At 32.2% G+C, this 27,644-nt stretch overlaps 3 protein-coding genes and 1 long non-coding RNA gene across 4 annotated transcripts; 2 read left to right on the forward strand and 2 right to left on the reverse strand.

Moving 5' to 3' along the window:
• The first annotated feature begins 3,922 nt into the window (after positions 1–3,922).
• On the forward strand, positions 3,923–5,080 carry LOC117918252. The gene has a single exon (XM_034834756.1). It carries the CDS (start codon positions 3,923–3,925, stop codon positions 5,078–5,080), a length of 1,158 nt encoding a protein of 385 aa, XP_034690647.1.
• A 1,110-nt stretch (positions 5,081–6,190) lies between these two features.
• Positions 6,191–6,751, reverse strand: LOC117917464. The gene is made up of 2 exons (XR_004651697.1): positions 6,563–6,751; positions 6,191–6,477 (listed from the first exon to the last, which is right to left on the reverse strand). It is a non-coding gene; the product is annotated as an uncharacterized LOC117917464 (long non-coding RNA).
• Positions 6,752–7,514: 763 nt separating this feature from the next.
• On the reverse strand, positions 7,515–8,578 carry LOC117918253. The gene is made up of 2 exons (XM_034834757.1): positions 8,429–8,578; positions 7,515–7,844 (listed from the first exon to the last, which is right to left on the reverse strand). The coding sequence occupies exons 1-2, from the start codon at positions 8,576–8,578 to the stop codon at positions 7,515–7,517; spliced, it is 480 nt and encodes a 159-aa protein (XP_034690648.1).
• A 4,809-nt stretch (positions 8,579–13,387) lies between these two features.
• On the forward strand, positions 13,388–17,795 carry LOC117919026. Its single transcript, XM_034836048.1, has 7 exons — positions 13,388–13,909; positions 14,007–14,156; positions 14,253–14,507; positions 14,620–14,772; positions 14,873–15,070; positions 15,878–16,302; positions 17,043–17,795. Exons 1-7 carry the CDS (start codon positions 13,576–13,578, stop codon positions 17,280–17,282), a joined length of 1,755 nt encoding a protein of 584 aa, XP_034691939.1. The 5' UTR covers positions 13,388–13,575; the 3' UTR covers positions 17,283–17,795.
• The last annotated feature ends 9,849 nt before the right edge of the window (positions 17,796–27,644 follow it).

Here is a 27,644-nt window from a genome sequence, read left to right on the forward strand (position 1 = left end):
CTTGCTCCCAGAGGCTTCATTTGAGGGAGCAAATTAGGCAAAGTAACAGGTTCAGTGGTTTCTAGAGGCTTTGTTTGAGGAAGCAAATTAGGCAAAGTAGCAATTAACAACTAGTAGTTTAGTTTGTTGCAACAACATTAGTTATTTTCGGTTCCTTTGTTAAAACTCTGTTATTCTCTGTTTTCCTAATCCCTGCTATATATAGCAGAGGTGTTGTATTGTCAAAATAATAAAAATCCATCTCTCTTTCTCTCTCTCTTCTTCTTCCTATCTCAGGAAACCCCCTCAACGAAACCATTTTCTCTTCTCAAGCTGTGATAGATTCATAGGATAGATTGTAATGGAAGCTAAGCCCAATCCCGGCATCAAGACAGTCGAGAACCCTTCCACAAAACAAATTCCATGAATATTCTCGTCCCATGATTGCCCACGGCCTCTTAATGCTCCATATTTTGCAGTGCCCAGCTTCCCGTAGACAGACATCAAAAGCAGGGGAAAACAGCAAGAAAATAGAGGACAAATGAAGGTATCGAAATGAACTGACCATGGCCATGTCTCATATTTTAATCAACGAGCCCAGATTAGTGGGAGAAAAAAAAAAAAAACAACAAATTCAAACAAAGAAAAGACTACCAATATCTCAAAAAAATCAAAATGAAGAAGAGATTCACTAAATTTGAATAACACCAAAGAGAACAATGAACAAAACAAAAACAACGAGCATATGAATAAGCTAGATATCAATAAAACCCATGTATAACTCCTGTTACTCTTGACCAGGTGAACACACAAAAAAGAAAAACCCCAAACAGCAAGAGGAGAAGGGGAAGAACAGTGGTAGTAAAAGTAAAGCAAAGGATACGCAAGAACTTAACAGAATGCTCCCCAAAGCAAAAATAGCTGGATTTCTCAATACTCTTCCCCCATGGTTCTTGCTTAAGCTCAACTCCTCATTTTACAGTTCTCTCTCTCTCAAAACTTCCCCTGAAACCCGCTTCAACTATGGTTTTCATCCCTCTCACTCTATAGCTCAGGCTCAGCTCACCATTTTCACTCACTTAACTTCTGTTGGTTTTCCTCCCAAAACCTCTTTTTTCCTCTCCCAGCTGTCTTCTCTCTCTATCTATCCTCCCCTCTCTGATAACCCCTTGCTCAAGCAACCCCCAAAACCATTTTTCTCTCTGTAGGAATCTCAGCTGATTTCCCCCTAACGGCCTGCAGCAGCTCTTCCACCATTCTCAAAACCGTTTCAGCAAATTCCTATCAACACATGTCATTCCCTCATTCTCCATTCTGCCCGTTACAGCGATTCCCCAATTACTAATCTTAGGGCAACACGTGGCTATCCAAAATTGTGACACTTGGCAAAATAAACACCTACAATAATGACCCAAAATGGGGTCTACACAAATATTACCAATTTTTTAAATTAAAAAAAAATTCTAATTAAGTTTAGGGAAAACTGATCACAAGGGACAAAAATCCCTCAATATTGTAAAACTAACCCCCCACTTTTAATAGCCTCCAAAATGACCCGATCTGGACAAAAATACCCCTCAGCTACATCAACTCCTTTTTCCCTCCCATTCTAATTTTATTTCCCTCCATTCACCTCTTTTTTATTATTTCTTCCACTTTCTCATTTTTTTCATTTTCTCCTGTTATTCCATTTCTCTCTTTTCAATGCATTTCTTCAAGTCTCACACAGTTTCTCTTCAGATTTCTTCAACTTAAAGCGCTTTAAGTTGTGGTTGGATAAACAGTGTACGTTTATTTTATTTTTCATATTTTTTTCTTTCATGTTTTATTTATTGAATATTTTCAAACATTTAATGAAATGTAGTAAATATTTAAATAAGTTTGAAATTGTTATAATTTTTTTAATATCATTTACAGCCATGAAAAAAGGGATTAAAAGAAGGAAACAATTAGCTTAAAAAGTGTAGTGTGGAGAAACATTGTCTATATGGAAAAATCAAATGATGGTAAGTAATAAAACTTATGGAATTTTATGATGGTTTTGATATTGTTTGCATATTTGTGCTTTATATAGATGTAAATATATGTGTTAATAGGGTTTTGACATAATATATAAAGTTATTTTTTTTAGTTATATATCAAAACCTTACGGATATTAAGTTGAACTTGACGTGTGTTAAGTTGAACTTGAAGTAAGTTAAGATTGTATATAGTTTTTTTTATAGTAACATTATATTATTGTTATTGTATTTAATTATACTCAATTTGAGTTGAATCATTTGCAAATTACCCTTGACATTAAATAAATTACAACATAACCAATCTTTTAGTAAATAAATATATTTTTATTGTTTAAAATAGTTTAGAGTTACAATGTCTGAATTTATTTAATAACTATATACATTGTATTTCTATATCATTATTGGTATTATTTGAGGTAGTAAAGATGATTAATAAAGTTATTTATTTGTTGTTTATTAAAAAAATAAATATGTGTAATGAAATAATATGTATTTAATAATGAATGAGTTTTTTAAAATTAATACCTACTTATTGGTGCTAATGCTATGATGTAACTAAAAATATTCTAATATTGTTTGTTGATGCCACTAATTGAATTATTCTGTTATTTCAGTGGTTGATGAAGTAGGAATAATGCTTTTATATGAAGGAGAATGGGTACGAGATGGAAATGTTTTCTATTTCGAAGGAAGTAAAGGTAAAGGCATTGAGATCCCGAAAACTATATCATATAAAGAGTTATTAGGGGTTGTCCATCATATTCTGAAGCTAGATCCATCAAATTGTTTTCTTTCAATGAAGTATGTATTCAATGCCAACAAACCCACAAGTCCTATACAACTAACTGATGATGGGGATGTGAAATTCTTTATTGGTTTAAATTGTACAAATGGTAAGCTGCCTGTTCCATTGTGCATCACAGTTGAAAAGAGAATTGATAATCACAATCAGAAATCAATTTGCAATTCTTATTTCGAATGTCATATGTCTTCTGAGATTGATAAAGAATTGAATGGGGACTCAATGTTGATGCATAAAAGTAGACATATTCATTGTGATGGAGTTGAAACTCTTATTGTTGATGGTGAAAATGGACCAAGATTTCAAAATGAGTCACTTGAAGGGTATAAAGTTCATGATTGGAACATGAATGAGACTGCAATTAATGAGGAGGATTATAGAATGAATACTAACCCTACTAGTGATAAGCAAGTGACCCAAATTGGCTCATTCAGAACTGGTTCAGCTCAGAGTGCAGAAATCTTGACCATGATTGATACAAGTGATGGGTTCATACATGACAATCCCACTATAATCGAAGATGTAGCAAATGAAAGACAAAACATGATGCAACAACCTATAGTTAGTGGAATTAGTGATGACCATCTAGAAGAACACCAAATTTACTCAAGTAAGAAAGAATTACAAAGGAAGTTGTATATGATGGCTCTGAAAAGGAAGTTTGAGTGCAAAACAACTAAATCCACTACTAAGTTATTGCTTGTTGAATGTTTTGATAAAGAATGCAAGTGGCGAGTTCGTGCTACCAAGTTGGGGATTTCCAATATGTTTCAAATAATGAAATTCTATTCAACACACACTTGTCGGTTAGATATGATGTCTCGTGACAATCGACATGCAAGTAGTTGGTTGATTGGTGAGAGTATAAGAGAAACATATCAAGGGGTTGGTTGTGAATTTCGACCAAAAGACATTGTAGCAGACATTCGAAGCAGTATGACATTCAAATAAGTTATGATAAGGCGTGGAGAGCCAAAGAACTTGCTCTAGGTTCTATTAGGGGATCACCTGAGGAGTCTTATAACACTTTACCATCCTATTGCTATGTTTTAGAGCAAAAAAATCCTGGTACCATTACTGATATAGTTACTGATTGTGATAATCAATTCAATACTTTTTTATGTCGATTGGTGCATCTCTTGCTGGGTTTCACACATCAATAAGGCCTGTGGTTGCAGTTGATGGGACATTTTTGAAAGCAAAGTACTTAGGGACTTTATTTATTGCAGCATGTAAAGATGGCAACAATCAGATATACCCTTTAGCCTTTGGGATTGGTGATTCAGAAAATGATGCCTCATGGGAGTGGTTTTTACAAAAACTACATGATGCACTTGGACACATTGATGATTTGTTTGTGATATCAGATCGACATGGTAGCATTGAGAAAGCAGTACATAAAGTATTTCCCTATGCGAGGCATGGTGTCTGCACTTATCACGTTGGACAAAATTTGAAGACAAAGTTCAAGAATCCTGCAATTCATAAGTTGTTCCATGATGCTGCCCATGCTTATCGTATTTCAGAGTTTAATTTTATATTTGGGCAACTAGAGATGATTGACCCAAGAGCAGCAAGATATTTGATGGATATAGGTGTTGATCGATGGGCTCGTTCATATTCTATCGGAAAAAGATATAATATCATGACGACAGGGATCGTTGAAAGCCTTAATGCTGTGTTGAAAAATGCTAGAGATCTTCCGGTTTTGCAATTGGTTGAAGAATTGAGAAACTTACTTCAAAAATGGTTTGTGACTTGTCAACAACAAGCAATGTCAATGTCAACTGAACTTACCATGTGGGCTGATGGAGAACTTCGTTCTAGGTATAATATGTCAGCAACATATCTAGTGGAACCTATCAACTCCAAGGAGTGTAATGTTAACTATGCTGGCATTAGTGCTCAAGTGAATTTAGACACTCGTTCATGCACATGTCGACAATTTGATCTTGATCATATTCCATGTACACATGCTATTGTTGCTTGTAGATTTTACAACATTTCATGTTACACTTTGTGCTCCAAGTATTTTACTACTAAAGCATTGTTATCTTCATATTCAGAGTGTATTTATCCAACTGGAAATGAAATAGATTGGGTAGTACCTAATCATATTCGTGACAAAGTTGTGTTACCACCTAAAACGAGACGCCCAACAGGAAGACCAAGGAAAGTAAGAATTCCTTCTGGTGGAGAGGGCAAGCGTACATCTCGTTGTAGTCGATGTGGTCAATATGGGCATAATCGGAAAACATGCAAACGACCAATCCCTTGATATCATGATAGCTTTGGCACTCTATGAACTTACATGGAATGAAAATTGTAATAGTGAGCTTTTTTGTTTTTTTGGTACCCATGTGAACAGAAATGTAAGTTACTTTTTTGTATAAGGTGATAGGATAAGCACATAAATGAATATTGTAATAATGATCCCTTTTTTTTGCATACCCATAGAAATGGAGATATTTGTTACTTTTGTACATATATGTTATGATGAGTTATGTATAAAGTATGAATGAAAATTACATGTTTATTCTCAAACTATGGACTCAACCGTTCTCACGTTTATTGATAAGGAACTTGACAATAGTTAAGTTCAGGTTTTGTCTGATGACTGTAGACTTAACTACCTTCAAGTTTGTACATAAAACAACTTGACAATGGTTAAGTTCAGGTTTTGTCTAAAGACCGTTGACTTAACTACCTTCAAGTTTATACATAAAACAACTTGACAATAGTTAAGTTCAGGTTTTGTCTAAAGACTGTGGACTTAACTACCTTCAAGTTTATACATAAAACAACTTGACAATAGTTAAGTTCAGGTTTTGTCTAAAGACTGTGGACTTAACTACCTTCAAGTTTGTACATAAAACAACTTGACAATAGTTAAGTTCAGGTTTTGTCTGAAGATTGTGAACTTAACTACCTTCAAGTTTGTTCATAAAACAACTTGACAATAGTTAAGTTCAGGTTTTGTCTGAAGACTGTGAACTTAACTACCTTCAAGTTTGTTCATAAAACAGCTTGACAATAGTTAAATTCAGGTTTTGTCTAAAGACTGTGGACTTAACTACCTTCAAGTTTGTTCATAAAATAACTTAACAATAGTTAAGTTCAAGTAAAAATGGCAATTGTAGACACAACTTCCTATGAGTCTATAGAAGATCAACTTGATACCTGTTAAGTCCAGATTAAATATGTTATTTTGGAATAGATTTCGACTTAATATCTATCAAGTTTGTTCACAGTTAACTTGATAGTAGTTAAGTTCATGTGTTCTAATAAGACTGTGGACTTAACTACCTTCAAGTTTGTACACATAACAACTTGACAACATTGAAGTTTAGTTTAAAAGGTCAATTGTATACATAACTATCGAACAACATTCATCAAAATATCCAAGTAGATATATCAACCTGTCCAACTACATTTATCAAAATGTCTAACTACATATATGAAGCTATCCAATTACATATAACAAACCATCAAACTACATTATCAAAATGTGAAATATCAACATGAATTCATTACATAGGCAAGTATTTCATATAAAATAACTCTGCTGCCATCTTTTCCCGAAACCAGTCCATTCGTGCACTTGTTAATGACTTCAATGGATGGTTGTGCATTAAGTATTCAACATATTTGATAACAAACATGCCACAATCACCACTGCATGGTACACAGATAATCAATGTTAGGGCTATTATTAAAGATTAAGTGTATAAGTTATGAAAGTAAATTTAAGATCACTTACTCATTTTCCTGTTGAGGAATATCTTGCAGCCGTTCAATTTCCCATTCCTGGTAGTTAACTTTTGTGTCACCATGAAAACCATAATATGCTATTGCATTCAATATATGCGGCAACAATTTGGCTAATGGTTTAATGGCAACTTGCAATCTTGCATTATTATTGATGCCCATCAATGAGTCATATACGTATATAATCCTTCGATGAAGGTGGACAACTCCTAATACCCAGTGACTAGCCCGAACATTGATAGACATACACAATGTCAACATTAGGCCATTTGACAGAATAAAGAGGCTGCAAACCATTGGCATAATCAATAAGGATGTCATTCTCTGGTAATTTGAATTGGTTCCACTTCTTGCCATGCTTAATCCATCTTGCTTGAGCATTTTGCTACATAGAATAAAGTTAACATACATAAATAAATAACCAAGATCATAAGATTCATTATTACAAAAAAAATTAAAAATGATAACTAAAATTCAAACTACACATACCCAAAACATAGTATCCACTATGGTAAACTTTTGGGAAAAAAGATGAGGATTTTCTATTCGCCGCTTCCGGAAAAAGAATAAGGCAACATCAATGTGCTAACAAGTACAATAAAGTAAATTAGTTATATTATTTGGTTGTAAGCTAAACATAATAATAAATAAAAATAAAAACAAAATGCATCATTTACAAACCGTGTCAGCAAGCCATGAACCATGATTAGACAGTAATTGAATCCATTTTTTATCTATATGCATGTAGTCAATGTCAATTGTGGACCTTTGACATAAAAAAAAAATAAAAACATTAGTAATTTTATAACTGTGAAGAACACAAATTTACAAGTATGGATGTATACAACTTACCCTTGGTCATCACTCATCCACTTTTGAAAGGACTCTAATGCTTCTTCAGAGATTGGACGCAAAGGATCAAATGAAGTTAATGGTTTCTCAATCTATTTTCTTAGTTTCTTTCTCTTGGTGGGATCTGTAAAAGGGTGCTGCAAGATACGAGACTTTTTAATCTCACGCCTTCGCTTAAAAATGGCAGGAGATAGATGGTGAGGTATGACATATACTGAAAACTCGCCCGACATAGTTGGGGTACCAAACAACTTGGCAATATCAATAACTGGATCATCAATAGAGTAGTCATCTTTCAACTCTTTAGTCATGTGTTTTTCTGCAAGCTGAAGGTTTCTAGAAGCTTCCATATCAATGTTCACATCCATGGGAATGTCATTCCTCTCCACTTCATCATCTATAACATCCTCAAAAATTCCAGTCTGGAAATCAAAGCCCATATTGTTATCATTTTCTTTTGTACTAGATTTTCTGAATCTAGTGTCATGCATACCATGTTCCTCATTCGAACTCTTAACCTAAAATTGCATACACCACCCAATAATAATAAATATGAGAAAACACAAATGTCAAAACATTGAAGTATTAGAAAATTTAAACAAGTAAACATGTCACTAACTTCTAATAAAAGTTGTTTCAATTCATCCATCTTCAAGTTGAGTCCTTCAATTTCTTTCTTTAGATGATTGAAATTTAACTCTGAGCTTTGTCTGAATTTCACAAACTCCATCCATAATTTCTGCACATATTGCACATAAATGAAATAAAAATTTAACACTTACAATATTTATATATATATTATGACAAGTTTGTTCACTTTGAAATAACACACTTGTTAAATTTAGGTTTTTTCATGATCCCTACAAACTTAACTTCCTATAAGTTTATTTATAGTTAAGGTCAGGTTCCACATGTTAATTATGGAATGAACATCTTATATTAAATAAAGTACCAAAAAAAAAAATTGCATGCATTATTTATGATGACTAAGTTTAGGTTAAGTTACCTCTATTGATGGGGCGACTGCATCATTTGTTGTTTCTTCTGCCATTGCAGCAGTAGCAGCAGCAACATATGCAGCAGTGTCAGATGAGCTTTTTTCATGCCTTAAGTCATTCTTCTTGGCATCTTGTGAGGCATTTGATTGGTGCAACATTTCTGCTGAAGCTTCTTGTTTATCTACATGCTTGTAATAGTCTTGTTGTTGCTGCTCTAAAGTGGGTGTTAGAAGCGAATGAAAAGTTAACTACAAAGTCCAAATCAAATATAATTATTAATAAACAACAATACAATAATATTTATAATTGCATTCTTAAAATTTAAAGGTAAAGAATTACTTACATGAGGCTCTAGAAATACATTTTCAACCTCAGTAGACCTTGGAGCACTTGTTGCACTCCAATTTAATATTCGAGGATAGCTCTCAGATACATGAGTGGCATATTTCAATCCAATAAGTGGAATAGCCTCGTATGCCCAAACCTGGAATGCATATGGAAATCCAACAAGACTATATGCTTCAACTGCAGCTTCTCCCTTTGCTTTCTTTTTATCTTGGTATTTGGATACCCGGTTCTCCAAAGCTCTTTGCAAACCAAATAGTGTCCTCTCATAACAAATCCCCCCCCCCCCCCCCCCCCCCCCCCCCCATGGATACTTGTTAAATGCCTCCAAATTATCAACCAAAGCAACCCATTCCATATCTATTAAATTTTTTCCTTCTTTCCCAAATAAAACATGCTCTAAAAAATACAAAAGTGCCAACTTTATCACCTCTTCATCTTCAAATTCTTTTTTTTTTTTCTTATTCTTTTTCTTTTTCTTTTCCTCTCCTAAAGAAAGAAAAACTTTCTCCAACTCATCATTACGCACCTTGTTTTCTCCTTTAAAGTATGTGTCCCTTATTCGTAATGATTTTTTATCACATTTTGTAATAGGACCAAAACTCAAGCCCGTAATCAATGCAAACTCTTCTTTACTAAATCTTAAGCCCTTTGACTTTAGTAAAATCCAAATTTCATTGTCTTTTTTGGTTTCACATTGACGTAACAACAATTGATGAACAATTTGGGCAGAAAATCTAAGTTCAGGAAGGAGTAAAAAATGACCAAAACATGATTTTCTAAACATCTCCAATTGTGGTTCAGTCAATTTCTTCTTAATATTTTCAATGGCTACCAAGTGAGACAAACATGCAATTTTTCCAGGAAAGTACTCCTCTTTAGATATTTTAGATATAAAAGATAGGAGAGGAGGAGGAATGTCAATCTGCAAGATAATAACAAATTGTAAAAATATTAATATAAATTGAGCAAAATTATATTACCAAACTTATCCAACTATGTTAAATCCATCATTTTGTATTACTTCTTAACATAGACTTTATTTTCCTATAATTTAAGGATGTCATGTCAAATGATAATATTCTAAAGATATTATTTTACTAATGCAATTGAAGCTATTATATTTTACTAAGTTGCAGCTACAAAAAATTGGAGACATTATTCTAGTGTTTATTGAAATTTGAAACAAAACAAAACCATTTTGAAATTGCAACCTGTTGACAATGAACTTGATAGCAGTTAAGTTCAGTTTTTTCTTAACATATATATTTAAATCAAAATTCTAAATATTTGGATAAAATAATTTCATAAAAATTATATTCAAATACTTTATAAATTCATAACAAATAACTTCATTACACAAAATTTCAAAACCTTTTGATGGTAAACTTGATAGTAGTTAAGTTTAGTTTTTTCTAATCATTCAAATATTGCTTTAAACCTTGGACTATAACCTCACTAAGAAAATTTCCAACAATTAGATTATCAATTCATGAAAAATAAATTCATAAAAAAAAAAAAATAATCTATTAAAAATGATAAAATTAAAAAAAAAAATTAAAAATCAAAATTTCAAGTAGAAAATTTGCTTACTGAATCAGTTGATTTCTTCTCATTTTCTGATGACGATGACGAGGTTTCAAAACCTAGCTCTCTTTCACTTCTCTTTTTTCCCAAAATTTTATACCTCTTTTGTTTCGTATTTTTCATCACCGAATTTTTTTCTTCCTCCATTTTCATGAACTGAATCAACACACAATATCAGAAAGATGAAAAATAGGGTTTGATTAAAAAAAAAAAAAGAACCAAAATAAGACACTTAGGGTTTCTTCTCATTTCATGGATGAAGATTCATATATACAGTTCGAAAAACTAAAATCAAAGAATGAAACAGTGAAACTTACTTTCTGTTTTTTCTTTGTATTGTGTTGTCTTTTTGTTCTCTTGCAATAAACAGAAAAATCCTTAATGATTTCTTTCTCGCAGGTTAACAGATGGAACAAATGGGTTTGTAGGGTAAGGAAGAGACACAACACAAGAGAAAATTGGAGTTGGAGGGAAAAAGGGCTGAAAATATAACTAAGGGGGTATTTTTGTCCGAATTAGGTCATTTTTGAGACTTAAATAAGTAAAGGGTTAGTTTTGCAATATTGAGGGATTTTTGTCCCTTTTAATCGGTTATCCCTTAAGTTTATACTAAAGATCGATTTTTAGTACTAGCAATCTAACGTTCTATTTTCTTCCCAAATGTTTTTTGTGTAATCATGTCATCAACGATAAAAGTCAAAATCTTGGAAAGGAGCCATCAATGATAATCATGTCATGTGTCAATGTTATAATAAAATACATGCTCTATTAATCATATTTAAAGAGGAGTTTCAGTAATTTCTAATTATCTTATTTTAAAATTTATTGTTATAGTCTCAAATGTTTTTTTATCGGTGATTTTTTTTTATCATTTACTTTATTAATGTTTTTCTTGGGTATGCAATACTTTAATACCAATTTGTTAGAGTAATAGGGTTGATATAGAGACATGCAATTACAAAGACAATAAATTGGGGAGAATTAAAAACTTTACAATATTCCTCCGTTCTCACATGTTCAAATTTTACATAATATATTATTTATATATTTTCACACTTAACTAAATAGAAATTTCTAATAAAATATATTATATATTTACAATGTAACGGTTCAATAAACCATGATTTAATAACTTTTTCAATTCAATAATCAATTAAGTTTTGAAAACATGGTTATGTTTAGTTCTAAGAAATTAACAAAAATTTTAAAAAAAAATTGTCAAAAAAATGATTTTCTCATCTTTTATTTTCTTATTGCCAAAATTATATGAATTATATGATCAAAATCTTCTTGATGGTGATTGCAATATTCTTATTGGTGGTAATTTGTTTCAACTTTATGTTTCAATTTCTTATCAGCAATATATCTTATTATTTAGTAGGAAGTCCTAGCTTTGATTCTTGTATCATAATATGTTATTTTACTTTAATTTTGAATATTAAGTTGTTGTATATACGACATATATTAGTTGTTGAAATTTTGAATGAAAAAAAAAATTAAAAATAACATTATTATTAATTAAGATTCATATTTTTTAGCAAATGAATATTGATTTTAAAATTTTGAGAAAGGAAAGGTTTCAACCCCAAATTTAAACTATGATTTTGAGAGGAAAAAAAAAAAAAACTTATCTTATTGCCTAATTATTGAAAGTTTTAACCATTCTATGGTTCTAAATTTTGAGAGTGAAAAAAAGAGAAGACCTAAGGCATAATTTGGCCTTCTTCTTTCTTCTCTACTAAAACTAATTAGTTTTAGAGATTGAGATTGGTTATAACTTTTTCCAAAAGACTCATATTTTTACATTAACAAGGTTTCTATAATGGCTAAGTTCTTCAATTTTTACATGAATTAGGGTTTCAAACTTTCTTCTTATTATCCCAAATTTCTTTAATAATGTGTTTTAAACTAATTTCTAGGAGCGAAAAGAGTTTAATTAATGGCAATGAAATAAGTTGAATTTCATTTTATTTCATTGATTTCCCTTATCTTATTTACTACTATAGTCCTATTTAATTATAAGAAAACATCAACTTTAATTTAAATTTTGATATGCCCCTCATCAAATAAAATAGGTTTAATAAAATTAAGTTTTAAAGTTAAGATGGTTCTATACTTTTTCATTGAGCAACTTAAAGGAAATTAATACTTAATTTGCTTCTCTTCATTTAATTTGCTTTACTTTATTAATTTATTGGTGATATATATTCTTCAAGAAGTCAATAGTACCTCACTTTTCTTTTTATTGAGGAAATTAGTAAATATGAAAACATTAGTAAAGAAAAAGAAATGCTTTAGCTCACTTGCTTAACGTCGTTCCTTGAACTTTTGCATTTGTAATTTTTTTTTTCTTTTCCTTTTACTTTCTTTTATATCTACATGTATATGTTCAAGGACAAGATAATGCTCTTCTTTTTCCTTTTAGTAAGGCAAATTTGTAATATATACGAGAATGAAATTTCAGTTTTGAACATAATAAAGAGAATTTTCACTTTTGCTTTTACGTTTTTGATTTTTAGGGTTATCATGTTCCATGAATTCAAGACAATGTTTTCTTTGTCTTTATCTTTTTCTTTTTCTTTATGGAAATAAGAAAAAGGATTGGATCATTGTTTTTCAAGTATGGTGTTCTTAATTTATTTTTTCATTTCAATTACAATATGAAAAAGAGATAACTTTCACATTTATTATCAATCACTTCCATATATATATATTCTTTCTTTTACAATAACAAGGCATTAATGCTTTGGTAATTAATACGAAATATAAAACTCTTTTTGCAAAATGTTTTACGGGATATTGCTGTACTGCCCTGAACAAAATAGTGAGATAACAAATTAAATCAAGGGCTAGGCAGGTTAAAGATGACGTTAAAACAATATGATTTGATTATAAACTTTTCCTTTTGGGATGGTGTCTCCCCTTATTCTAATCCCAGATTTGGAGCAAGGTATCTAGCTAGCTACCTCCCATTTATTTATAGGAATTGCAGATGATCAACTTTGTGATATGAGTTCCAATATGGCAGAATTCACTGGATCTGGATCTACAACGGACGTTGAAGTTAAGAGAACCTATTTCAACTATGCTGTGCAAGGCAAGTGGGATGAAGTGATGAAATTCTACGAGCGAAACCACTGGCTCCACCCTGAAAAGATCACCCGGGGTGGTGACACAGCACTGCATATGGCTGTCGGGGATCACCAAGAACGGTTGTTCAAAAATGGTTAAGCTTGTTAGTACTCCTGAACAATATGAGGGTGTTCTAATATCACAAAACGTACAAGGGAATACCCCTCTCCATTTAGCAGCATCGATAGGTAATGTTTCAATGTGCGAATGCTTCACTAAGGAGCACAATGATCTGGTAGGTATTTGTAATGAAGATGGGGAAAACCCCCTCTTCTTGGCAGCTCGCTATGGTAAGATAAAGGCTTTCAATTGCCTCCTACCTAAAGCTTTGGAATTAAGTGTTGCCTCCAAAACCGACCATATCCACTGTAGGAACAAAAAAGGTGAAACAATTCTTCATTGTGCCATCGCTGGAGGACACTTCGGTAAGCATTACCATCCACCCATCATAGTCTTGCACATGCATGCACTCTGTAAATTAATCTTAATAAATAACAGTACTTGTGTTTTTCTGCTTGACAGAACTAGCATTTCTAATAATTGAAAGATATAAAGATCTCGGCAGAACATATGATGCGGAAGGAGTCAGCCCTCGCCATCTCCTGGCTAATCAGCCTACTGCATTCAGAAGTGGAACTCGCCTCAGCCTGATTGACAAAATCATTTATCATGGTACGTAAGTCCACGTCTCTCCCCAACCAAAATCTAATCCACCCAACTTAGTAATCACAATATTATTAAGACCAAACTCCTTTGTCATTTTACAAGGTATATTTGTCCGTCAACCGCATTTTGGAGATGCCAAGAAATCGGACTATCCAGCAAAGAGGCAAACACTAGTGAAATTGCTGCCTGTGCTTTGTAACAACATCAAAGGACTGTTTTTCCTTATAGTCACATTTATCAAAATATGCATTAATCGTTCAGGTGGAGAAAAAGCAGAAAACGCTAGGACGGCCTTGGATGAGGAGACGCCTGCACAGGCGATCTCTGAACAAGGGCCGGCTTCCACCCCTGGTCAAGGTAATGAGCATAGGATTTTAATTATATTTGTCAATATTAATTATTCATTATAAAATAATGTTTTTCTCTACAAATTCATTCATGAAATATCCTCACGTACCTCCTTTTACAGGTCCTCTTGAGCGCAATAATGAGTATGAAAAAAAGGTAGGGTTTAGTCAACGTCCAGACGATCGACGTAATTTTCCAGTGAACTATGATACTTGCTTCAACTTCATCATGCTTCTAAACAAAGCAATTCTGTGTATCCTATTCTTGGGACTAGGTAGGACACTGTGCTACCATCCCGAACTTCTGTATTATTATATTCAATTCGATATAGGGAGAAGGCTTAACAATATTTGTGTTTTGTATGTGCTTGAAAGGGCGAAGTTATATAAACAAGATGCGGCAGAAGAAAGAGAAGAACGTTTGGTCTGCTAAGGTCTTGGAAAAACTACTTGACAGAGGTAAAGGCGATTGGTATGATTGCGATGGAAAAGAACCCTCAGAGAACGAGGTTCCCGATCGAGGGGGGCTTTTGCTACAAAAGGCCCCGGTCCATGAGGAAAGCTCGGAAGAAGGTAAGTTTTCATTGTTAACGTAGAAAGTAAAAACTTTTAAATCCAAGTTTAATGGGATGTTTGATTCGAGGAAAAGTACTGAGGAATACAATTAATAATTATGGTGTTGAAGTGCTAAATTAGTGTTTATATTTTAAAATATGAAAATGATATTTTAATATTTTGTTTAAGATGTATAACTCATTTTAAAAATAATATCTATGTTTTTTGTGGTTCATGTTTTGTACAAATACTTCCGAACCTCCTGTTTATTAACATTTGTATTGTGAGTGATTGACGATTCAAACAAGTTCAAAGTTCCATGTACCTCATGCACAAGAGAAAAAGTAAATGAAATGAATTTGAAGAAATATATGAAAATTAAGTTATATACATTTTTTATTTTTTCTTTTTGTTTTCTTTCCCTCTTCTCAAGATTTTTGGGAATTAAACATAACCTTAATATCCTTGGGTTATTTTTGTAATTACATGCAATATAAAATTTTGAAAATTAATAAATTGTATTTAAGTGGTTATTTAAAAAAAATTATCTTTAATTTTTCTTAATTTGTCTTATGATGGATTAATACAAAATTAATGTTTTTAGAATTGAATTGATCATTGAATTAAAAAAATTACTGATTTACAATTCATTGGTCAAATCGATAATTGAAGCAGTGATGTCATAATATGTAATTTATATATTATTAAAATTAAAAATATTTATAAAAAATTTAAATATGTAAGGATATTTAAAATTAATAATATTTATTTTTTTGTATTTGATATTGTCACATGTCCCAATAATAATTGAGAGACTATATGTAGAGTATGTCCCAAGAAGAATTGAGACACCAATACACCAAGAAGAGTATGTCCCAAAAAGAATTAAGAAACCAATACAAGCTGACTATGGCCCAAGAATTGACAATGTCCAAGGAAGAATTGAGACACCAATACTAGTTGCGGCAAAGAATGGTGTAACTGAAATAGTTGAGAAAATAGCTGAACTTTATTCTGAGTCAATTCTGGATGTGGACGTCATGGGCAAGAATGCAGTGATGTTGGCAGCAGAGTACAGGCAAACCCAACTATATGAGAAATTAGTCAGTCGGAAACTTCTGGATGAAAGGGCATTTCGTGAGGTTGATCATAAGGGAAACAGTGCATTACATCTAGCTGCAACTTTAAGTGATTATCAGCCCTATCGATTTGCAGCTCTGCAAATGCAATGGGAAATCAAGTGGTACAAGGTATGTGATATTAAATGTTTAATTTAACACTCTTACTTTCTTTTCTTTTTTTTTTCTTTTTTTTTTTTTCCAACAGAGAACTAATTAATTAAGCCCCATTTGTTTGGGAAGAGAATTAAGGAAGTGGAGTAGGATTTTAATCTTATTTTCATATTTGGATAGAAGTAAGATGAAAGAAGAGTCCAGAGTAAAGATTTCACAAAAGAGTGAAATACTTAGGCTATGTTTGGTTCCCGGAAAATACAAAGGAAAGAAAAAAAATGTTAAGGAAAATGATTTTTTCATGTTTGGTTGTGCTATGAAAAATATCAAAGAAAATCAAATATAATTAAAACTAATTAAAAACTTATGTATTTTTAAATTATTTAATCTTTATATTGATGAGTTAAAATAAATAAAATGAGTTTGAAGTAACAAAAAAAATAATTTATCAACTTTTAATCTATTTTTTTATTTTTCTTCACTTTTTCTTTCCTTCTACTTTTCCTTTGTATTTTCTTTCCCTCGCATTTTCCCTCAAATTTTCCGGGAACCAAACATAGCCGGTTTTTGGATTGCATCCTTATTTCATCAAAGAACCAAACATTAATTGTGAATGACATATTCTCAAAAATAATACCCAACGATATCCTATCTTTATTTAATGTCCCAAATGGTAGCCTAAAAATATGAATTTCCCTCTCCCCTGGTTTTGTTAATTTATGCTAAGTTTAAACCCACAACTCTTGGACTTGACACAGTATGTGAAAAATTCCGTGCCACAACATTTGTTCTCTCGTCGCAACAAGGCAAACAAGACCCCAAAGGATGTGTTCAGGGAGTCACACAAAGACCTCGTAGAAAAAGGAGGCCAATGGCTAAGTAGCATCTCTAATTCATGCTCAGTAGTGGCCACACTTATCACTACGGTTGCCTTTGCCTCAACAGCCAGTGTACCCGGAGGGGTGAAGGAAAACAGCGCGCAGCAGGCCCAATCTTGAAGAACATCCGGGATTTCTTGTCTTTGCAGTTTCATCTCTGATTGGTCTCTGCTTTTCTGTGACCTCTGTGATCGCATTCCTGGTCATTCTCACTTCTAGATACCACCAAAAGGATTTTCGAAGAGACTTACCAACAAAGCTGTTGCTAGGTTTGACATCTCTTTTTATATCCTTAGGAGCCATGTTGGTTTGTTTTTGTGCAGGCCACTACTTTCTCCTCAAAGATAAGTTGAAACTCGGTGCATTTCCACTATATGCTCTAGCATGCGTGCCTGTAATTTTTTTTGCTGTCATGCAATTCCCGTTCTATTTTGATCTTATATGGGGAACGTTTAAGAAGGTGCCACCCCGTACGCCCTCTGGTTAGAGGCTTGTCTTTATTATGATTATTAATTTCCTTTTCTTTCTTTCTTTCTTTCTTCTTGGTTTTATTTTTCCAGTTTTTCTTGGTTTTGTTTTTTTGGTTATTTTGTTGTGTATTGAAATTGCAAAAAATGAAGATATATAAGCTATTCCTCCTAGGCTTGGTGGTTTAGTTTGTTTACAACTGAAAGAAAAATGTCTTGCTACGTCACATTGAACTACTGATCATGTGTGAAAAATCATTGAGGTATGTTTGGTTCCAGGAAAATGTTAAGGAAAATTTCTTATATTTGGATGATATAGGAAATGATGTGAAAAAATGCAAAGGAAAATTTGCACTCATAGCAATGCCTTTGCCACATCAACATCAGTAGTGGGTGGCAACAATGTAGACAACAGCCTGGCTCTGGAACAGAAATTGGCATTTTGTGTCTTTTCAATTTCCTCACTCGTTGCTCTGTGCTCCTCGCTGACCTTGTGGTCATGTTTCTCACCATTATCACCTCCAGGTGCCAAAGGAGTTTTTTCCACAGGCTTGGCAAAGAATTTTTGCTTGGTTTCACACCTCTCTTTGAATACATATATAGAAGCCCTATTGATCACTTCCTGAGCAGCACATTTCTTAGTTCTGACAAACAAATTGAAAATATTTAGTGCATTTCAGATATGGTTCAAAGTCACGGTATTGGTCATTGACTCAGATCATTCCGAGGTACATCAGTCTTGGACTTATCGGATAATACATAAAATAAGATAATTAGAAAATTCAAAAAATTATAAAAATATTATCAAAATTATCATAAATATAAGTTTAATTAGATAAATTTAAAAAATTAATAAAATAAAATTATCTTACAATTAACATTGTTTAAATAGTTATTAAAATTAACAACCGTTTCATTTCTTAATGTAATTTAATTTTATAACATTATAAGGTAAAAAATTTATATGATATAATAAATAAAAAATGATTCAAATATAAATATAATTTTTATAACATATAAAAATAATTATTGATTTTCTAATATAAATGTGTTGTTAAATTATTACTTTTATAACTATATATAATTCTTTTACAATGTTTGTTTTAAATAATTATTAATTTTTTAATATAATTAACAATGTTATAAGACAAAAAAATCACATGGTATAATAAATTAAAAATGGATCAAATGTATACATAATCTCTATATCATATAAATACATGCCCTATGAAGTTGATGAACATAAGAATGCATTTTATATCATGCATCCTACCATTAAATCTCATGTTGCCCATAAATTACAAATTACAATTTTGCTTCACTTTACCAAATATGGTTTTCACTATCTCAACAAACCCACAATAGAAGCTCTCCCCTAATGGTCGTCGTCGCTGTCGTCGGAGAAGGAATGCAATGTTCAATCCACTCAAATCGCACACTGATGAGTCACCAACCGGCACCAAAACTTCTGCACTCCATCGATTGTGGGGAGGTAAGTCAGCCCTTGTCCCTTTGATCTCTCCTCGTGTAGACTTCAAAGGAAGTCGCGGTTGGGTTAAACTTGAATATATCTTCTTCTTCTTCATTAATCTTCGTGGCAGATGGGATGGATGGTTTGAAACTGGAAATCTCTCCATCACGGGTTTCACCCATTATTGAAATATTTGTCGAAATCTATGATTTTTTTTTTTTTTTGAAAATGTTTTTATCTTTCTATTCTTATTTAAAAAAGAAAAAAAAAATCTCGAATTGGAAAAACTTTTGTAATCCAACCGAGTTTTACCTATTCAATCCCGAGTTATGCATAGGATCATATCTAGTCTCGGACTCGTCGTGGTAAATGATGAGGCCGATACGACTCGGCTGAGTTGTACTCAAGGATTGAAATGTCGAAAAATCTCGGCAATATATCAGAGAAAAATCGCTTATCGGTCGGCTCCGACACAATATTCGTCACCGAATATCGGTCGACGGAAAGTTCGGTAATGTTTCGAAAATATCGCCGATATTTCGGTATTTATCGGTATTTTAACCGATTTTTCGGGAAATTCTCCGATATTTCCTACCAGTCCAGCCCGCGCACAGGATACAAAATCTGTCCAATTTTTTTTTAAAAAAAAACATAAGATGCTATTTGGTAATCAGATCATGATTTGCAGGCAAAGGTTGTGTTTTTCAGCCTGGCTCAAAAATCGTGGATTTAGGGTTCGTGAAATATAAATCCAATGGCACAAAAGCAAAGAGACCCCTAGAACGGATCCAGAAAACACGGAGCCAAAAAAAAAGGATTTTTTTTGGTTTTCCTTGGGGTTTTGCATGGATTTTCTCGGAAATCAAGCGAGGATGAATTTTCCCAGAAATCGAATGGGGGATGGTTTTTCTTGGGAATCAAACGGGGGTTGCAAAAAAAGAAAATAATAACATGATTAGATTAGTACCTGCTAGGATTGAGAGTGGCAGAGGAAAATAGGGCCTTTTTAGGGATTCTCTCGTCTGGAGGGCAACTTCAGAAAAGGGCCTTTTGATTTTTAGATCTAGTAGTAGAGATAAAAACAAAAATTAAAAAAAGGAAACAAATCATTAGAACAATTTTCCTCTCTCTATATAAATAATTATTAATCATCCATCTTTATTTTGATTAATACATTATTAATCATACATTTTGGTTTTTAAATAAATTAATGTTAGTAGAAAAAGTTGTTAAGACATATTTTTAATAAAATCTCAAATAAAATATTTTACATAAATTAATTTAATTTTTCATTTAAAATATAATAAAATATGTTTTAATCAAAATATTTTAAAAAAATTTAAATAAATATTGTTTTCAACAAGATAGACTCCCTTTATCTAACAATATGATGGAACCACATGAATTTTCATTTTGATATTAAGGACTATTACAATGTCATATGTATTATATTTATGTATAAATTGTTTTTATTCGATAAAATCAAATATTTCTTAACTCAATTCTAACTTTATATACTTTCAAAATTTATATTTATTATTCTTAAAATTCAAATATCGAATCTATCGATATATCTGTCTACTGATGTTTTTACTATTGATCATATCTATGTTAATTACACTTATAAAATAACTTTAAAATGTGTATTCTTGTTTATTTTATCATTTTTTGGAGTTTTTCCAAGCATTTCTATGGATTTTAAATAATTTTTACTCCACTGATATTTTTCCGGTATTTATAACATATCCGTAATTATCGATATTTTCATTCTTGGTTGTTCTAAACTTGATCAATATTTTAAGCCCTGCCAATTACATTTTTTTGTTATGGTTAAGAAATTTCCATTATACTTTGTTCTTATACGGGCTATTTTAAAAAAGATGTCACAATGTTTTACTCATTTTAGTTGGTTTTGTAATGTTTCAAACTCATTTCTTTTTATCATACTTGGATGTAATTGCTCTTAAGATTTGGTTTAGTACAATGTGGAAGTTAAATCTTTAGTTTTAACTTGCCCCCATGGAACCATTGCACTACTATATATAGAGAGGAACCAAGTCCCAATTGTATGATAGTTTTTCCTAAAGAAATGGAGAATTGATATCTTGCCTACCATACATATAAAGATTATTATCACATGTATATAGGGACCAAGCTGCACTATAAATTGAAAAAAAATGATACCTTGCTTCACTTTCTCCTAACACTATTATTGTATGCACCCTCAACCAAATGAATACTAATAAGACCATTAGCATGCATATTTAAAATTTAAGGATACTATTTAGTGGATAAACTTTCCCAGATTATTACTAAAAATGATATGCTTGGGAATGATTCTAAAAGAATTTTTTTTAGAAAAGGAAAATATATCTGCCCTCATGGTTTTTGTTCGAGAAGTACACAATTATGCTTTTGTAGTCATTTTGCAAAAGATGATGAAATATTCTCAAAAGGGAAAATTGCATGCATCCTCTAGTGGATGAGAATTTTTCAGGTGGAGAAAAAAACAAAAGAAAAAGGATTAGTTATATTTTTTAAAAAAAATTATTACTGATTTATCATTTTTCATCCATCAATTTAAATAAACTTAAAGGAAAGTATAAGAGAAACCATCATTTTAGGAACAAACTTATACTTGTTTGGTGACAGTTTTTATTTTTTCACAACAATTTCAAGAAAATTATTGAATTGTGAAAATAAAATTGCAGTACTAGAAAAACTAGAAATTTGGAACCATGCCCAACCTGGGGTTTAGGTTGGCATGAGCAAGGTATTTGAATAGGTTAGGGTTTAGGCCTATGCTAAGCTGAAAGTATTAAGGTTCGTAAAGATTCAAGACATGACCAACCTATCGAACCCGAGCCATTACATAATTATTTGTTTATTATAAAACCATCGAAGTGTTTAAACCCCTCTAAATTACACAATAAAATAAAATAATTTTGCTTTTGCAAAGGTATAAATTTAATATATCAATTTCCAATTTTTTTTAAATCAATCGAGCAAATTTAAATTTTGCAGTAACTTCCTTCTTAAAAGATAAATAGAACTATGTTGACATGCATGATCTTAATATTCACAAATTAATGTAAAATAATGTAGAGCACTCATTGCCTTTGGGATCAATTTGCCATAGTAATTTTTACCAGATAATGAAATACAGTGCATTAATGACATAACTGTACATGATTGCCTGTATTAATCTGCAATCTCGACATTTTCTTCTAAGGAATATTTTAACTGATATGAAGAAGCAGTTTCATTATTTTCTATGAACAATTTGTTTATTAAGAACCTGCGGATTTTTCCATCGTATTGAAGTTTAAAAAAGAAACAAGGAGGAGCATATTTTTCATTTAGAAATTGTCCACCGACAGAGTTTGTGGGGGTGGATTGCCCAAGACGGATTCATCTCGACTTAATGGTGCTGAAGATCAAGACAGAGTTATTTGATGAAAAGTATCTATATGCTGGAAATTGGATCATTACATCTCATTTCACCATCACTGTTTTTAGGGGGAAAAGCTCATTACACCATGAAGCTTAAAGAAAGGAACATATGGAACCCTAGGAATCCTCGTCGTAGCTACACTGCGATACCTTCTTAAAAATGGGAAACTCACGGCATTACCCATTGGAAGATTGAACGGGTACCCATTCAGTACCTTGGAATTTTCCTCGTATATATAACATGAACAAAGCCATTGAAAAAGACTTTGTATGACTCACTCATTTGATTTGGGTCGTTTGGATAAAGCCATTTAATTAAAAAGATTTTGTAAGGTTCATTGACATGAATCGAGTCGTGTGGATAAAGCCATAGCATTGAACATCTTGCTTGCTATATTGCATTTAATCATCTCATTGCTTCTTATGGGAAGAAATTTGAAGTCTTTGTTTGCTTAAACCATGTATTAAATCAATACCCTCGAATTATATGCATGAAGTTTTCATCTCAATCTTACTAGTAATTGAGCTGCTTGTTATCTGCGATTTAAACTGATTGGGCTTTTTGTTTTATTATTCCACTATCAGATCTGGAGCACAGTGTTAATTTAGTGTCATTCTTCTTCTGAACGCCTCTTCTTTGGTAAGAATGGAAGATTTATCGGGTCCATGTGCATTTTTTTCATATGCAAAGCTGGTTCCTGGTTCTCTCTCTCTCTCTCTCTCTCTCTCTCTCTCTCTCTCTCTCTCTATATATATATATATATGTAATCTTCATAGCTATGTAGGATATGAAACACCTCTACAAACACAAATTTGTGGAGCAAGGAAAATAAAATACCTATACAAAATGTGGCAGTACCGGCCATTTTCACTGTGCATTGGCTGGAGAATACTTTCGTGAGCATTAATTCTTGTCCAATTTAGTCCACATGGTTAATTTCGTGGTTTTGTCTATATGTTTTCTACTATGAGATGATATATGTATGTATGTATAGAAGTGAAAAATGAATGGAAATGGCACTTCTCTTGGGACCTAGAAAACTATAATATTCAAGCTGTGACTCCTGCAGTATATTTCTTAATTTAGGTTATTCTAGTGAACACTTATCTGGTGGTGCTTGACAGATTTGTCTTTTCAAATAATCCATCTTTATAAAGCACTTGTTAAGTATGTCAACAAGCAAGGAGTCTCCCCTCTCCATGAAAGATTTTCTCTTGTTGGAAAAGGAATGCTCTATGGCTTGCTAGACTGCCACAGGCTTTTAATTTGCAGTACTGTAGGGTCCTTCTTCTTGTCACACTGTGGCACCCTGTTAGAAATAATCCACATAAGATAAAATTACAACAATGGAATCCAGTCGCAGCAAAAAGCGTTCCAGCCAGGCATGTCACTGCATATGCTGGAAATGTAACAACTTCAATCCATCTCTAAGGACAAAGAACTGCCCTGACCTTTACCCCATGGCCACTCATGGCATTGACTCAGGGAAGAACCATGTAGTGTTACTACCTATGGAGAATAGGCATTCCCATGTGTATGAGCTTTTACTGAAGAGAAATATTCTGAAAGATATACTGTATTTGGTGGAGTGGATGATAAAGGGAATAGTGCATTGCATCTTGCTGCAATGTTTACAGTTTATCATCTTTGCTCACTCTTTGTGCTGCATATGGGAAATCAAGTGATATGAGGTTTGAGACTGATAGGGTTCAAGATCAAAGAACTCACCTGACTCTCTAACTCCTTTATTGTTAGAATACCTGCCCGAAGGTTGTAACAACCAAATATTGTTAGAGTACTCAGCTAGTGTAGTTAGCAACCTTGTTCAAGTAAGTAGGTTAAGTTGTTAGGGTTAGCTATGAAGGGAATTAAGCCGAATTCCCAACCTATGAGAAATAAAAAAAAAAAAAGAGAAAAACACATATAAAAAAAAAACAATCACATGTACAAGACAGTATTTACGTGGTTCGACAATTTGCCTATGTTCACAGAGTTGCAGGGATATTACTATTATCAGGGAAGAATACAGAGTACCACCGTTGGCTACAATATTTTCTCTCTATATGAAAAACGGGCACACCACTACACTAAAAAACCCTAATTACAAAAGGCGGTTCCACAATGGGCTAAACGAGCCCAAAAATTTTTCCCAGGAGGCGTTGCCCCCGAACCCCAAGGAGGTTTGTCTATGAGCACTCTAACTTGGCCCGATAAAACCACATAATATTATTCAGGTCAAGTCATCAAATTGAATAAAACAAAACTAAGCTTCACAAAGCCCGACAAGCTAGATAAGTAGTTATTTTCATGTAATTGATACACCATGTAAATACAACATGGAAAAACTGGTTTGATATAGATTTTCTTCCTTTCTTCATCTTTGTGTTTCTGCAAGTTTCTTCAGAGACATCAAATTCTTTTTGTTTTTTAAGATTTTTTTTTTTCATTATGTATCTATTGTAAAATACAAAAACCAGCCACTAGATATTAACTAAGGACTTTGGCTAGCTATTTTTGAGTAATTGGTTTTTGTGGCATATCGTGATTTTCCTTTTATATACTTGCTTTTTATGGCAGTACCAGACTATATAACATATTTTCTCACATGAACACGAAGATCTGGTGCAAAAGGGTGGACAATGGCTGGCTATCAAAGCCAATTCATTCCGGTGGTGGCTACTCTCGTTGCAACTGTTGCCTTCACCACATCACAGCTGTACCAGGAGGCACCAAGAAAACAGCACTTCATATCTTTGCAATTTTGTGACTTATTGCTCTTTGATTTTCATCACCACATCTAGGTGTCAAGAACAAGATTTTGGCTCTGATTTGCCCAGCAAGCTTTTGGTTGGACTAACTTCTCTTTTCACATCCAAATTGGCTACCTTGGTCATTTTCTGTGCTGGCCACTTCATTGTTCTCCGAAAGAACTCAGACCCGCATTGCCAGTATGTTCAGTAACATGTCTTGCAGTAACATGTCTTGCAGCAACATTTTTTGCAATAGCCTAGCTTCATTGTAGAGGTTGAGGAAGTTGGACACTCATAGACGTTTCCTTTATTCCTGCCTCAGACCAAGGATGCCACCCCGTGCCCGAATCCTTCATATATGGTAAAGAAATCGAAAAAAAAAAAAAAAACTTTGAATATTTGCTTCAAAAATGACCCACCATATATATTTTAATGGCCTATCTACGGCATATGGATAGGGCTATTGTGATATTTCTTTCATAACGAAGAAGAATCAAGTACATACTCTCATGTGTATGTTATTCAATCGTTTCCATATTAAACTCTGCTTAAGTTTATAAGAACATTTTGAAAAAAATGATAAGTTCTAGAGTATTTATTGTTAACATTGAAGTAGAGAGAAGAACGAATCATGTTTTCACAGGAGTAGAATCCAAAACTGAACATTAGTTTATCATTCAATGACTGATTTAGAAGGATTTACTTTGGTTTGCTCCAATTATTTCTATTCAAAATTTATGATGGTTGTCGACTTGTCCAGAAGAGTGATTGCATCTTGTATTGTATTTTTATTTTTGGAGTCATTATTTGACTGAGTTCCACAATAGTGGAAAATTCTCTCTTCCCCCTTCTATAGATGTAGGCAAATTACCGAGTCACATTATATATTTGTATCATATTCTTCTTTCTTATTTATGCTTTTAACTTGTTCTTTCACTTTTTTCACTAAATTTTACACTTATTTCATTGAATTTCTACTTCATTTTGTACAATTGCACAAAACTATCTTAAATAGTATATATTCATGCGATATCAAAGTGGCAAATGCATTACCACCAAGTGAACGATTTGACTAGTCAAACCATCAATCAGACACTGGTCTGGTTTGGTTCTTCGTATTGGATATGATATGAATTGGGCCAGGATTGATTCGAACTACCCATGATTAAACCACAGAATTGGTGGTTTGGGTACAACTCGCGTGTGGGCAAGGCCTGATACAAGCCTGAACATGGGCCATAACTAAAGGCCTATAATAAGCGACACGTATCACTCTGTGGGTGGCCTTCTTTAAAGATTGTTTTTGTTTCTTCCAGATGTGTGATTGCTTCAAATGGTTTGTTTTGCAATTGTACATGCTAGGTTTTTAACTTTGAAGAGGTCCTTTTGTGGGCAAAATGCTAACATGGACCAACAGGTTATGACCACATTTTTGCATATATGCATTTAAATTATATATATATACACACTATTTTTAAACTTCAAAATAAATATAAATATTTATCTATATTATAGGATAATAAATATTAAAATAATATAAATAAAATAATTTATTAATTTTTAATATATTAAAATAATAGATATGTAGCTATTGAAATTTGAATACATTTAAATAATAAAATCTTATTTCATTTTAACAAATAAAATTTGTATTAATAGGTCTATATGTGGTCCTTATCATAATTTAAACAGCCAATATTAATGGTGAAATGATAAGACGTATTTAAAATTTTTAATGATGTATATATTTTATAATTATTTTTAATGTTAATAAAAATAAATTAGATATTTATGATGTCATAGTTCAACTACTAATTTGACTAGTAAATCGAGATCCAATAACTTTTCATTTCAATGATCAGTTCTATTTTAAAATATAGTTATTTTTTGTTTCAAGAAAGTATTAAAAAATTTTATCAAGAAAAATGATTTTCTCTTCTTTTGTTTTCCTATAAAAAATATGAAAGAAAATTGAATATAATTAAAATTTGTTAAAAACTTATGTATTTTCAAATTATTTAATCTCTATATACAAAGTGTTAAAATAAGTTAAATGAGTTTGAAGTGATGCATAAAGATAATTTATTTACTTTAAAGCAATTTTTTTTTAGTCTTCACTTTTTTCTCTTAGTCTAGTTTGGTTATTAAGAAAATGGAAGAAAATGGGGGAAGAAGGGGTGGGGTGGGAGAGACGTTGAAAAGTTAAACCTTATTTAGAAACTTTTAAAATATTATAATTGGATTTAGTTTATAAAAATTCAAGAGAGAATATTTTATTTTAAATGATGATTATTTTAGTTTCCATTTTTGAGCTGTCAAATCCAAAAAGGTTTTTATATT

This window comes from Vitis riparia, chromosome 7, assembly GCF_004353265.1.
Source record: "Vitis riparia cultivar Riparia Gloire de Montpellier isolate 1030 chromosome 7, EGFV_Vit.rip_1.0, whole genome shotgun sequence".
In the NCBI taxonomy this organism is placed as follows: domain Eukaryota; kingdom Viridiplantae; phylum Streptophyta; class Magnoliopsida; order Vitales; family Vitaceae; genus Vitis; species Vitis riparia.

Bases quoted from the DNA above. Each gene is read 5' to 3' on its own strand.
- LOC117918252 (XM_034834756.1), top strand. From the start codon at position 3,923: ATGTCGATTGGTGCATCTCTTGCTGGGTTTCACACATCAATAAGGCCT.
- LOC117918253 (XM_034834757.1), bottom strand. From the start codon at position 8,578: ATGTTGCACCAATCAAATGCCTCACAAGATGCCAAGAAGAATGACTTA. The intron at 7,845-8,428 runs GTAACTTAACCT...TTTGATTTCCAG, and splicing joins CAGTCGCCCCATCAATAGAG to ACTGGAATTTTTGAGGATGT.
- LOC117919026 (XM_034836048.1), top strand. From the start codon at position 13,576: ATGGTTAAGCTTGTTAGTACTCCTGAACAATATGAGGGTGTTCTAATA. The intron at 14,157-14,252 runs GTACGTAAGTCC...TCATTTTACAAG, and splicing joins TGACAAAATCATTTATCATG to GTATATTTGTCCGTCAACCG. The intron at 16,303-17,042 runs GTATGTGATATT...GACTTGACACAG, and splicing joins GGGAAATCAAGTGGTACAAG to TATGTGAAAAATTCCGTGCC.